This window comes from Pezoporus wallicus, unplaced genomic scaffold (assembly GCF_028554395.1).
Source record: "Pezoporus wallicus isolate ANWC-B61680 ecotype Strahan unplaced genomic scaffold, APGP_CSIRO_Pwel_v1 contig_13071, whole genome shotgun sequence".
NCBI lineage: Eukaryota > Metazoa > Chordata > Aves > Psittaciformes > Psittacidae > Pezoporus > Pezoporus wallicus.
In genome coordinates, this window is record NW_026641407.1 from 273,025 (window position 1) to 285,816 (window position 12,792).

General features: G+C 49.9%; 2 protein-coding genes across 2 annotated transcripts; both read left to right on the top strand.

Annotated features, from left to right (window-relative positions):
* The first annotated feature begins 1,356 nt into the window (after positions 1–1,356).
* On the top strand, positions 1,357–7,083 carry LOC130606949 (uncharacterized). The gene is made up of 9 exons (XM_057423593.1): positions 1,357–1,768; positions 2,234–2,569; positions 2,872–3,192; positions 3,851–4,174; positions 5,219–5,294; positions 6,004–6,192; positions 6,295–6,368; positions 6,581–6,642; positions 6,744–7,083. The coding sequence occupies exons 1-9, from the start codon at positions 1,534–1,536 to the stop codon at positions 6,948–6,950; spliced, it is 1,824 nt and encodes a 607-aa protein (XP_057279576.1). The 5' UTR covers positions 1,357–1,533; the 3' UTR covers positions 6,951–7,083.
* Positions 7,084–8,951: 1,868 nt separating this feature from the next.
* On the top strand, positions 8,952–12,792 carry LOC130606918 (triggering receptor expressed on myeloid cells 2-like). The gene is given in 5 exon segments (XM_057423556.1): positions 8,952–9,273; positions 9,275–9,336; positions 11,189–11,533; positions 11,860–11,914; positions 12,302–12,792. Coding segments are annotated over 5 exon segments (786 nt in total). The 5' UTR covers positions 8,952–9,154; the 3' UTR covers positions 12,507–12,792.

Sequence of the window (12,792 nt, forward strand, 5' to 3'; positions counted from 1 at the left end):
ACACCGTGCTGCTCTCCTCAAAGACAGGACACAGCAAATGCAGATGCTGTGGGAAGGGGGGAGGCATTGCAGTGGGCACAGATCTTGGCTGGGTTTGCAGCAACCAGTTGCAGCAACTGAGCTAATTGCAGACTCCTGGGGTTTGCTGTAGGAGAACAAGTGCATCCCCCCTTCTTGTTACTGAGCATCAAGTGCCTGATGAGAGAGGGATTTGGGGACAAGACAATGCAAAGTTATCTAGCACAAAATGATTAGCCAGAATATATTGTTAATAAGCTGCTTATCCATATAATTGGAAATGATTTGCAGCCAGGGTGTCAGTACAGGCTCCTGCACTGCTCTGCTGGAGCGCAGCAGGTAGGTCCTGGCCCAGGGGAGACCCTGTGAGTGGCAGTGGAGGCATCTGCTGCTGTTCTGCTGCTCCACTGCCACTGCCTGAAGGGCACAGAAGGGCACAGGGATTTCAAGGGGAAGCAGAAGAGAATGTGTCAAGCCCCACTGACCAAGGGACATGTTTCCCAGTAGGGCAAGCACAAGGTGTCTGCAGAGTGAAGCAGAAGAATGAGCTGTCCTTACAGCAGTTGGAACAAGAGTGGGAGCTGATCGTTAAGATGCAGACTCACGGATCCTGAGGCATGGCAGACTAAGTGCATGGAGCACTGTACCTTTGATGCAGCACAAAAAGCAACTCTGAAGGGAAGGATCCCTCTGAAAGCCACTGTCAAAGAAAAGGAGAGTCTTTGGGAGGCAGCAAGGAAGCAAATGTACATGAAAGAGTTGCTAATAATTTTGGAACTGAGCTCATCCAAATGACAGCACTGTAATACTGTTTCAGCAGCCCCCAGTATGACTAGCAGAGCTTTACTATCACACACGACTGACACAGGCTTCTGTTTCCTTACCAAACCTTTTATATCTTCAGTCTTTTGAAGCCTCCACAGAGCCAGCTCAGGCCTGTTAACTATTCCATAGGGGGAATATAATTCCATATATATTTGTGCTCACTGTATCTCTAGACACAAAGCTTGAATAGGCATGAAAAGATCTGTCCTTGAGCACAGTACTAAGCTGTAACCAAAGCTGAAGAATCTCTTCATCTTTTGACAACCACAGTTTCCTGCCTGATCCCTCCACACACTGAACCACCAGCCATCACAAGCATTTATGCAGCACTGCGGCGGAGCTAGCATGAAGTCACACAACACCATGGCTTCCGTTTGCAAGGGACTGTTTCTTGCCTCCTGCTCCATAGACACACAGACTGAAACCAAGAGTGGACAGCCCAGGACTCATTGCCACCCCAGCTTTGAGGAGACCGTCCAGGAAGGGACTGGGCTGAGGACAACTTGGGAGCCCAGAGAGAAGAGCTAGGGCACAGCAAAGGACCTGCTCCATCCCCCATGGCTCAGGACAGCCCGAGGAGAACCCCAGTGCTGCTGCCCTGAGGGCAGAGTGTGAACATGGCCAGGTGAGAGCAGCAAAGAGCCTTTGCACTCAGGACGGGCCAGGCTCTGCCCTCAGCCACTTCCGCAAATGCACCCTCAAATTTTCTTAATATCAGTCTCACAGCAAAATGTGGTGAAGTGTTTCCGTCGAAAGCAAGAGCTCAGGCACTTCCTCCACCAGCATCACTGTGATGCAGGAGGGCTCACAAGACAGACACTTCTGAACAGGACACGTTGGGCAGCCCCCAGCGATGCCCCTTCCCTGGGTTTGAGAAGAGCCATGGAGCTGAGAGCCCTCCTCCTGCTGCTGCTCTGCTTCCCAGGTAAGAAAGGGCTGGGCATGCCTCAGGCTTCCCATGAACCTAAGCGGGGGTCACCCTTCCCCACCTCCTGCTGCCTGGGGAGCTCCCCACCGGAATCCAGCACCGGCCAGACTTTGAGCTGAGCAACTCCCAGCAGGGATGGGAAGGGAAGGGGCAGCCCCAATTCCCACTATTGTTCCATTTAGGCTTGAAGGTCCAACACTTCCAGCACCTGTGAGTCTGTGGTTTTAAATCAATGATACTGGATTTTAAATCACAATGGTGGGCCCAGCTGAAATCTCAGCACTGCCCCCCAGAAATCAACCTTCAGGTCTCCAAGCAGGTGAATTTAGCCAGGAGCAATTTTGGTTTTCAGAGTTCCTCCAGCCATTAGTAGCCATGGGGGAAGGTCGCAGGCAGTTTCCCCAGGTCTTTTGGGAGGCAGAACGCAGCTTCCCTCTCCCTCACCACATCTGATATTTACAGGTTTTCAGGCCCAAATACTTAGGACTGAGGAGACACGCTCAGAAGGCAGCAGTCTGTACATCCAGTGTCCTTACACAGCACAGACTACCCACCAGCAGCAGAAAGCCTGGTGCCGCCTCAGAAACAGACAGTGTGAGCCCTTAGTGGTGACAAAAGAATACTCACACACAAACTGGGCCACAAAAGGGAGAGTCGCATTAAAGGACAACCCCACAGAGAGAACTGTGTCTGTCACCATGACTGAACTCCAGGCAGAGGACTCAGGCAGGTACTTCTGTGCTTACTACTCCTACGGGTATCATCAACTAAGGATGATCTCACTGTTTGTTTTCAAGGGTGAGTACCTTTTTCCCCACAGAAAATCAAGCCATGTCAGAAAGCAACATCATTCCTTCCCTCCATCCCCACAGCTGAGCAGCTTCCCTGGACCCCCCCCTCTCTTGCCCCAGGCTTGCTCGCTGCCTTCCCCACTCATGCAGGCAAGAGTGTGAGGAAGCTCCACAGACCTGCGAGCTCTCTTGTCCTCCCTTCCTCACCCCCTCCTTGAGGGACTGCTGTCCTTGAAGTAGCTGCCTCAGGGCACAGTTTGTCCCAGGCACCTACTGCTAATGGCCATGACCACATCTGCTGTTTCACAGAGCTGCATAAGTGGGAGTTGGACAGTGTCTCTGTGCAGTGCCTGCCCAGCACCCTGAACTACAGCTTGGGGACAAAAGTTTGGTGTCGAAGAGAAGATGAGACTTTGTGTAGTTTCATAGTGAGGACAGACTACTCTTCAACACAGCATAACAGCAAAGCTCTGGAAGACCGAACATTGATCCAGGATGACACCCAGAAAAGGACTGTCACAATCACCATGCAGAAGCTGCAGGCTGAGGACTCCGGCATGTACTGGTGTGCACTCTACAGAAGGTCTTATCTCACCTGGCTCATGGAGGTCAGGCTCTCTGTCTTCAAGAGTGAGTACCTACTGGTAGCCAGGTGTGGATGTCTCCAGACTTCAGCCCCAGTTCCCATTTGTTCTCCCTCCCATCCTGTGCCACAGCATCGGAGCCCAGCACTGCCACCACACAGCTCACACCCATTGCTCTATCTCTCTGGCAGACACACTGGCAGCTCCCCCTTGGGCCTGTGGAACCAAGGCCCAGGCCTGGCCCTTCGTGCTCTGTCTGCTCCCAGCAGAGACTCAGGGGAGGTTCCCAGGAGCTCCCACAAATGGTGCCACTCTTCACAAGTGCTTCCCACAGGGCCGATCCAGCGGCTCCAGAAGCAGCTTCTCCAGCTCAGCACTGGGCTTGCCCATGCTGGGCACTGCTGGAGACCAATCCCACTGCCAGGCGTTGCTCTTGATCTGGCCCTACAGCTGCCATCCCTCCCCAGTCCTTGCCTCCCAGGCCCTATGGGCTGAGTGCCCATGAGCGTGCAGTCCCTGGGGGAACCAGAGGAAGGGGGCACCCATTTGTGACTCACCTCTGCATGTGTAATGTGGGTCCAGGCCCCTTCTGCTCCTCATGTCTGGAGGTAGAGGATCTAGGGAGCATTCAGCCCACAGCAGTGTTCCAGTGATGGTATTGTGCCTGCTCTGGGGTCTCACCAAACATGGTGGGTGTTTTCCAGGGACCAAACAATACACAGCCAAGGAATCAGGCGATGTCTCTGTCCAGTGTCCATACAGTGCCCCAGAGTACAGGGCTGTGAGCAAAGCCTGGTGTAAAGAGGGAGCAAGGAAATCATGTACAGTGATGGTCACCACCAACAGCCTGGAGTACCAGAGGACACCTCAGCAAGGCAGAGTCAGGATCCAGGACGACACGGAGCAGGGGATTGTCACTGTCACCATGGAGAGACTGCAGGCGCAGGACACCGGTGTGTACTGGTGTGCACTTTACGAACATGCTCATCTCTTCCGAATGCTGGAGGTCACACTTAATGTTTCTGAGGGTGAGTACTGACCTGTAGGGAAACATGGTTGGTTGTAGTTTCCAAACTCACTTTCCTACCCTTTCCCTCTGGGCTCTGCACTGCCCAGCTCACACCACCTCCCACATTACATCTGCACGTGTCTGCTTGCCCAAGCCCTATGTCATGGTACCTTCTCATACCAGCCCTGCTATGGAATAGCAGCAGGGATCAGAACTGGAGCAAACGTGTGTGCTGTGTTGCTTTACTTCCACCTGAGAGCAGCTTCAATTATCCTCACAGAGGTGTTTCTGTCACTCATTGTCATGATACCAGTTCTGCCCCTTTATAGCAACTTGTCCCTTGGCTTTCAAAGACTATTAAGACTTTCACATTTGGTTGCCAAGGGGACAACCTGTAGACCCATATTTTAAAGACTTCTGTCTGCTAGATTTTGTTTCAGCATGATGTTTTAAGAGTATGTGCTAGCACTTCAGCACCTGATTGTGGCAGGCCATGCTGCAGCCTGCCTTTTCAGGCATGTGGCGGAGCAGCGGTGCAGGGATACGGCAATCCAGAAGATGAGAGGGGATGCTATCATTCTTTAGATGAAAATCCTACCAGGATTCCTAGGACTGAGTGCAGGCTCTGAGCCAGCAGCCTCCTGCAGGCACAACCTTCCCTGGGCATGGAACAGGCCTGGAAGCAGCTCTTACAACTGGGTCTTGCACAGCCAATGCTCTTTCTTTGCTTAGTTTTCACAAGCCTCTGTCTGCTTAAGCAGAGTCATTAAGTTCATCATTGCTACCTCAAGATCTTGCCCATAGAGCAGATGTGCTTGCACTGAGAGCATGTAGGGCTCCTGCTGTGCTCCTGCCCCTCCCTGCCATATTCTGATCCTTCTAGTCCCATCCCTGCTGCCAGAATGTGTCCCAGTGACACAAGTTACAGCCCAGGCAGCTTCCCTGTGCAGGGTGTCGCAGTGGGAATGCATTTATATCCATGGTGGGAATGGCAGGGAAGTTCAGCTGGTGAATGCAAAGCAACTCAGTAGTGGTAATTCTTCTCTTCATGTTGTGATTGCAGTACTGGCTGGAACAACTTTGCCAGGAGCTGCAGGCACAAGTCAAGCAACCCCTGCTGCCAACAGCCCAGCCCCGAGGTAAGGCCTGCAGAAAGTCTCTGAGCTTGACCACATACAAGAGTTACCAGTGTCTCCTCCAAAATACATGTGTCTGCCTGGGGCAGGCAGCCTCTGGGCATCCTGCTCCCAGAGGAATTACACACCACGGTCCTTACCAAAGATGGCACCTCCTCTTCCAGCTCCTGCCCAGGGTATAATTACAAAGGAAGATCAAGAGACAGCTTTCTGGAATGTAGATGCCTATTTACCTTTTTATCCTATCTTTGCACTGTGCTTTTTGTAGCCATAGAAACCCCCAGAGTCTGCCCCTAAGCCTTTCTGTCTCAACTTTGCTTACTCCTGGCCATGAATATTTAACAATGAAATAGTCCTTGGCTGCTGTTTTATCCTTCTATTTACCAGGCTGTTAAATAGAAAGGATTTTCTTCCCGTTTGGACATCTGCTGTCATCGACACTACAGCAGCACCTAAGAGTACAACCATACATCAGCTCAGGTGAAGCAAAACACGGGGGGGGAAAGGCAGTACCTGCTCCAGAGAGCTGGTACTGTGCTCTGAACTTTGAACAGTGCCTCGTTTTTAAAGCCTGGAGAATAGTTTAGGAAAAGCTTAGAAGGCACAGCCACAGAGAAACCAAGAGAGCATTGCTGCAGGAGAACCAGGCCCTCCTTTCAAGTGCATAAAACCTCGGGCATTAAAGCTATTCCTGTCTCTTTTGTGGTCACAGCTTGATAATGGGCTGCAACAGCATCACGCTGTGCTACTGTCTAACACTGGTAACTCCTTTGCTCTCCTGGCTTCAGCTCAAATGGAAACACCATCCTGCTGTCTGGGATCCTGAGCATCCTGTTCCTCCTGGCACTCATCAGCTTGGTAACACTGTATGTCAGGCGCTGCAAGCAGCTGAACGCAACAGGTATGTGGAGTCTGGTAATGCCTTGTGTTCTAGTCTGGACTAAGCAGGGCCTTTCCTGGCCATCTCTCTTCCACTCCGGGCGAGCTTATTCCCAACTCACAGTCCCCTGGAGAAGATGAGGCAGCTGCTGCCTGGGAAGCCTCAAGGCAGGCTCTTTGCTGTGAGCTCCTCTGACAGTAAGACAAACCCATGTTCCTCCAGACTCTGCACGTGACACTTCCTAACATGACAGAGAAGTAAAGTGGGAGCAATGTGGTAGATGGGTCCCACGGGTACCCCCATTGCTTCTATCTCTGGGCAATCCCACAGCCTTCCCTCAAACTCCTGAAGCTTAGGCAATGCCCAGGCATTTCATGGACTTCTCTACTTTTACAATCTCTGATTTAAGCTCATTCCAAAGGGAACAGAGATGGAGAGGACACCTATGAGAAACCAGGCAACACAGCCCAGGTAAGGAAAACGTCAGATATTCCCTGTGGTACCAAATTCCTTACCAATGGTCTGATAACAGCTGAATCACACTAACAAGTGTTTTACCTTTCTTTCCATAGCCTGACAGCTATGAAAGACTGCCAAGTCCCAGAGACAACAGCAAAGACCTAAAGTATGTCACCCTGAATTTTAAATCCCGGCTCAGCCCTGAGGATCCTCTCTACTGTAATGTTGAACTAAGTGAGGTTCTCAGGAAACCCAAGGATGAAAACGTGGAATATGCTACCATTGCGGTCAAGCAGTTAACAACGAATGACAAGGGATGAAGCACAGAATCCCAAAACAATCCAGAAATGGGAGAAAAGTACTGGAATACAAAGTGGGAATGGGGAGTAGAAGGTGTGTGGATGGACACTGGGGGTAGATCTAAGGTTTTGCTGCCATGTGTATGTTGCCTATGCATTTGTCCTGGGTTTAGCAGTAGCAGTCATTTTTCTCCTTCTTGGTAGCTGGTGCAGCGCTGTGTTTTGACTTTCAGCCTGGGAACAGTGCTGATAACACCGATGGTTTCAGTTGTTGCTAAGTGATGTTTACCCTGACCAAGGACTTTGTGAGGCTCATGCTCTGCCAGGGAGGAGGGGAAGCTGGGAGGAAGCAGAGACAGGACACCTGACCCAAGCTAGCCAAAGAGGTATTCCATACCACAGCACATCATGCCTGGGGGGGTAACTGGGAGTTACCCAGAAGGACACGGGGTCTTCTGGGTCGGACTCGTTTTTCAGCAGGTGGCATCGTTTTCTCTTCCCTTGTTATTTTCTCTTATCATTGTTGTCATTGTTGTCATTGCTGGTAGCAGTGGTGATTTGTGTTGTACATTGGTTGCTGGACTGTTCTTGTCTCAACCCGTGGGAGTTGCATTCTTTCCATTCTCCTCCCCATCCCCCCAGGAGTGGGGAAGAGGGGGGGTAAGGGAAGGAAAGAAAGAGGGAGGAAAAAGGGGGGAATGAGTGAACAAGCTGGCTGGCTGGGTTTAAACCATGACAGCATTTTAAGACCTCCCTCCTATTAGGAGAAGAGACTGACCCCTCTTTGCTACAACCTCCTTTCAGGGAGTTGTAGAGAGCGAGGTCACCCCTGAGCCCCCTTTCTGCAGCTGAACACCCCCAGTTCCCTCAGCTGCTCCTCACAGACAGGTTCTGCAGAGCTTTCACCACAGAAAACAAGCTCTTGGGGCTTTCATGCAGCTTCATGGGAGAGCACCCCTTGGAAAGTGATGCCATTACTTCCCTCTCTCTGCTGGAAACACTCCAGATGACACATCTGCTGCCTTGACTTAGCAGTCATGTGGTGAGCAATGTGCAGTGAGTTTGCTGGGGCTCAGCTCCATTTCTCCAAAAGACCAGAAACTCTGGCACTTGATTTAGCTGAACCCAGCTCTGCAGGAGCCTGAGCCCACTCCACAAGCCAGTCACATCCAAAAGGCTTCTCTTGCTATGGCTGCAGCAGGGAAGCTGATGTATTTCTTGAGATTTTCAGAGTTGAAATGACAGCAAGAAAAAGAAAATGGTTCTGGAAATAGTTCCTTCAGGCCTAGATTCCCTAAACTATTTGCTATTCATGCAGTCAGTTACACTGGGTTGAACAGTGGAAGAGTAAGAGTGGAAAACAATTGAGTGGAAGAGAGACATTTTCAGGAAGACAGCTGCTTCTGATCAAAGAGAACCCAAAATTGTGCTCACTGGAGCAGGAATGAACAAAACCTGCAAGCAGCCAGCCTCAGGGAGACTGTCTGGACACTGTGAGGTACCATTTCCTTAAGCTGTAATTAGAGGAAAGAAAAAGAAGGCACTTCTGAATGGAGAGAAGCGTGGGGTTTATCTGCCTGTGAAGCAGATAAGCACACACGTTACCAAGGGTCTACTTGTACTTTCATTTACTCCAAGTAAATAACTTCAAGAAAGAAAAACCAGCACCATCCACAGCCTACCAGCCTGCTGCCATCACAGGAGGCTCCAACTGCCCTCCTGAGCACTGACTGCCTCCGAGTCAGTGCCCCCATGCCACGATCTGTGCTTTCTGCTCCATACAAAATAAAGATGTCTGGTTTGCTCACATAAAGCACCTCACAGCTTCACCCAACACCGTGTTCTTGTCTTCTTGCCTTTGGTTAGGTGTCAGATAGGAATGCTTCATGTGAAGGCTCTTCTAAACCTTCTTTCTCCTGAAAATAACCCACAAGGGGATGTCCTTGCCCACCTCTCAGCCTTGTGATGCTGCCTGAGCTACCTGCAGTCTCCGTGAGAGCCACCTTTCCCTTTTGACTTTGCAGGAATTCACTCCATGCAAAGCCTGCTCTGGCGGACAGGCTCCAAGGCTGGGCTGGGAGGGGCTCCCAGCACCACATTTTCAGGCCATCACATGATGCTCTCTTTCAGGCTGTCTAGACTAAACTGTGGTTGTGCATGGGCAGTGCTGATGCCTGAATTTGCAGCCCACGGAAGAATTGTCCATCCCTGGTGAATTGCTCAATATGCAGGACAAAAAAGATGCCAAGTTCCTGTGCTCATTCCTTCCGGCAGAGCAAGGAGGGGGCAAAGCAAGCTGCTCTTGGGCAAGAGCCCTTTCCACTTTTCTCCAGACTCCTCTCCTGCCTCCTCTGCTCAGCTGACATGGAGAAGCTCGTGCACCTCATCTTCTTGGTCTCCTTACCAGGTAAGAAAGCATACATGGCCTTGGGTTTCAGTTAACAGGTAGGGTGAAGGATTGATGCAGAACTTGGGCTAGGGTACCTTTGGTAGGGTAAAGACTCTTCCTGCCTGCCTGAGCACTGCAAGGTCCAGGGCAATGCACGCAGAGGGACCCTGGAACACTGCAGTGTGTTCTACATTCTATTCTTCCTCCCCACTTACACTGCAGGGATGCCAGACTCCTTCCTAAGAGTTTGTGCTTTTCCATTCATTTACCAAAGGGTGATCCAAGTGCTCAGCTTTTCCCACCGGGATCCTTTTGAGTCAGACAGGAAGCACTGCTGACAGAAGTCCTGGGTGAAACTGCAAAATCCTGTTAATGCCCATTTGTAGGGCTTGGAATATAAATTGCAGCAGGCAGGTTTGAGAGGAGGCAAAGAAAGCTCAGCAAAGGGGACTTGGACACTTGACTATGTTCAGCTTGGGAAGGACCCAGGACAAGGCACAGGACCGAGCTGGCAGCCCTCTCCCTCCAGGCACACTTTGGAGGTCCCAGGTACTTACAGCAATGCACAGAAGGGCATTGGTGAAAGGTTCAGGCTTTGGGAGTGCAGAAACCTGCCTCAAAAATCTGAATGAGTTTGGGAAAGTAGTGCCCTATCCTTTTTTCAGTAGCACAGACGAAGGGAAGAGGAATACAAATAGTAAGTGATGTGTCAGCAGAATTGGTTGAAAAGAGGATGACACAAAGTGTTCCACAGGGGCATCAGCAAGTTTATAAATGCCATGATTTGGATGAAGAGATTTTTTTTGCAGTGCTGTTTCTATTTAAAACAAAGCCAAAGCCCCAAACCCTGGGGCCACTCCTGGAACTGGAGGGGCAGAATCGAAGGTGAAGAGGGGGTAACGAGGGATAGGAGAGGGAGTTAAAGTGCTTTGAGGGATCGCACAGGACAGGACTGGACATGTCGGGGGTAAACCTCAGCTGAAATAAATGAGGAGGGCAACAGATCAGGATAAAGACCTGAGTGTGTTGGAGAGCACTAATGCGTATTTTTGCCTTCTAGTCAAGCTGAAAGATCTTCAGATTTGTTTAGTTTACAGTTCACTTAGAATGGTTAAAATGATTTTAAGAAGTGTTATTAAAAGGCTTAGCCAGCCCAAAGTCTGGCTTTTTAATTTCTTTCTGTGTTATCGTCACTTCTGTTTCACAGAAGGCACCAACATCTGAATTTCTTCACTAGAAATAACAGGGATTTCCACAAATACTACACTGCACTTCTCTCTGGAAGTATGAATAGCTCAGACTGCCCCCTCTGCCTCTGCCAACCATCAAGAGGAATGGAGATTACGAATAAGGAGCTAAGACCAAATAAAAAGCCAAGCAGCCACAGACCAGTTGTCAACATAATAAAAATTAGCAGGATATTAAAAGATAGGGTGAAAAAAAAAAAAGCTAAACCTCTAGATTTAGAAATTAGGAGTGGGATTAAGAAATAACCTCCTAAGCAGTTAGCTGGGCATGGGTTTGGAGGTGTCACAGTGATTTTAGTATTTCCAGAGCTGTGTAAAGAGCCTTAAACCTCACGGGCCTTTACGGCAAAGGAGCTTTTCTGCAGCAGAGGGTATTCCAGAGCCAACTCTGCATCTGTTAACATGCGTGGAAGTGCTCAAGGCCAAATCCTGAAGCGGGCTGCCTTGCCGCAGCTGGACATGGCAAAGCAGGGATGCCACAGCCCAATAAGAGGCACACACAGCTTGGCAACATCGGTTTAGGAGCTGCCTTGTAAAAAGAGCTTTTAAAAAGCAGGACAACTTGTGTGGTGCCAACTCAGTCTACCTAAATGCCCAGCTTCATGCTCCTCCTTCTCTCCTAGCAGCCTGTGCAGCAGAGAATATCACTGTGGTGTATGGAATGGAGGGGGACACCATTTCTGTCAACTGCACCTATAACCCCTGGCAGCAGCGATGGAGAGAAAAGAGTTGGTGCAAGCAGATCCATGAGACCAAGTGCCAACACGTGGTGAGTGCCCGACGCTTCTGGCTGCCTTTCCTAAAGAACAGGAATGGCACCACCTCTATCAGTGACAACGTCCGTGAAGGGGTCCTGACAGTCACCATAAAGGGACTCAAGAAGCAGGATGCTGGGTTGTACCAGTGCAAAAGTGACTACCTGGGGGAAACAAACAGCTTAAGGAAGGTGCAAGTGGAAGTGCTGACAGGTATGTCCCAAGGCTCTGAGTTCACAGGTTCTGCAGATGCCAAGGCCTCACTTCAGTAAACATCTATTTGTGTCTTACTCTAAGGAAGAACTGTGTTTCATTGCCTCTTTTTAGTTCCTGATTTACAGTAACATGACCTCACTTTTACAGGACATCCCTTTCACATGTCATCCCTTTATTGCTACCCAGATTAACCTTCTAAAAGCTAGCCCAGTGGCTAGTCTCCCCTTGGTTACCTGTGCCTTGCAGGGGCACTGGTGTAGGTGACACCAATGAGCATCACCCACAAACATCTGCAGACTAAACTGTTCTGTTTCTGTCATCAGCTGTCCTGGAGACTCAAATGCCAGAGGAGCCCAGGGCTGTGCACAGCATCTCCAGGTAAACCACAGAACTCCTCATGCTGTGATCTCTGATATTCCTAGGACTAAGGCAGATTAGCATTGGCAACCCTATTAGAAGTTGAGAGGAACAGCACCACAGGCATAGTTTCTACCTGTTCCTAATCCATGACAATTCCTAGAGCTGCTGTGTGGTTTCTAAGGTTTTTATCCTAATTTAGAAAACACAGTGCTTAAGTGTCAAGCAAAACAAATCCTGCAGATCATAATTTTATCTGTATGTGAGATAACCAGGCTCTGTTGTGCACAGGCAGGGACTGCCTGTTGCACATGTTACCATCTTCACATTTGTACTATGAGTTTCTTTAATGCTGTCTTTCAAAAGTTGAACCATCCCCTTCACTGTTGTATTTGTGGTTCCCCACAGCATCCCTCCTGAAGCTGATTTCACTGTCTTCTATATCCTTGCTGGATTACTGGTTTCTAAGTTCCTGGTGGCTGTGCTGATCTTTATCATTGGCAACAGCAGGAAGAGCAGAGAAACAGAGTGGACGAACCCAAGGCTGAGTGAGCAGCAGGTCCTTCCTTTCGCTGGTGATGGAATCAGCCCCTCCTGGGACAGCACTGCTTAGAGCCACACCAAAGGGAGGTCACAGGGAAATGACCATCAAATGTTTGCAGGCAAAGCTTTGCCACCTGCTGTAAGAAAAGAATCGCCTACTAAACATAGGTGCCGCTGAACCTGTCGCTCTGGAGAGGGAATGTCACCATCTGCCACCTCTTCTTAGCGATGACCAACTTTTCCCAGCACAACTGAACTGAAAAGATGCTGCCAGTAGCACCCAAACCTAAAGGAAGAGGATGGGATGGGATCGAGGGCTGGGGGAAAAGAGGAACATGAACTCTTTCTGTCAAGAG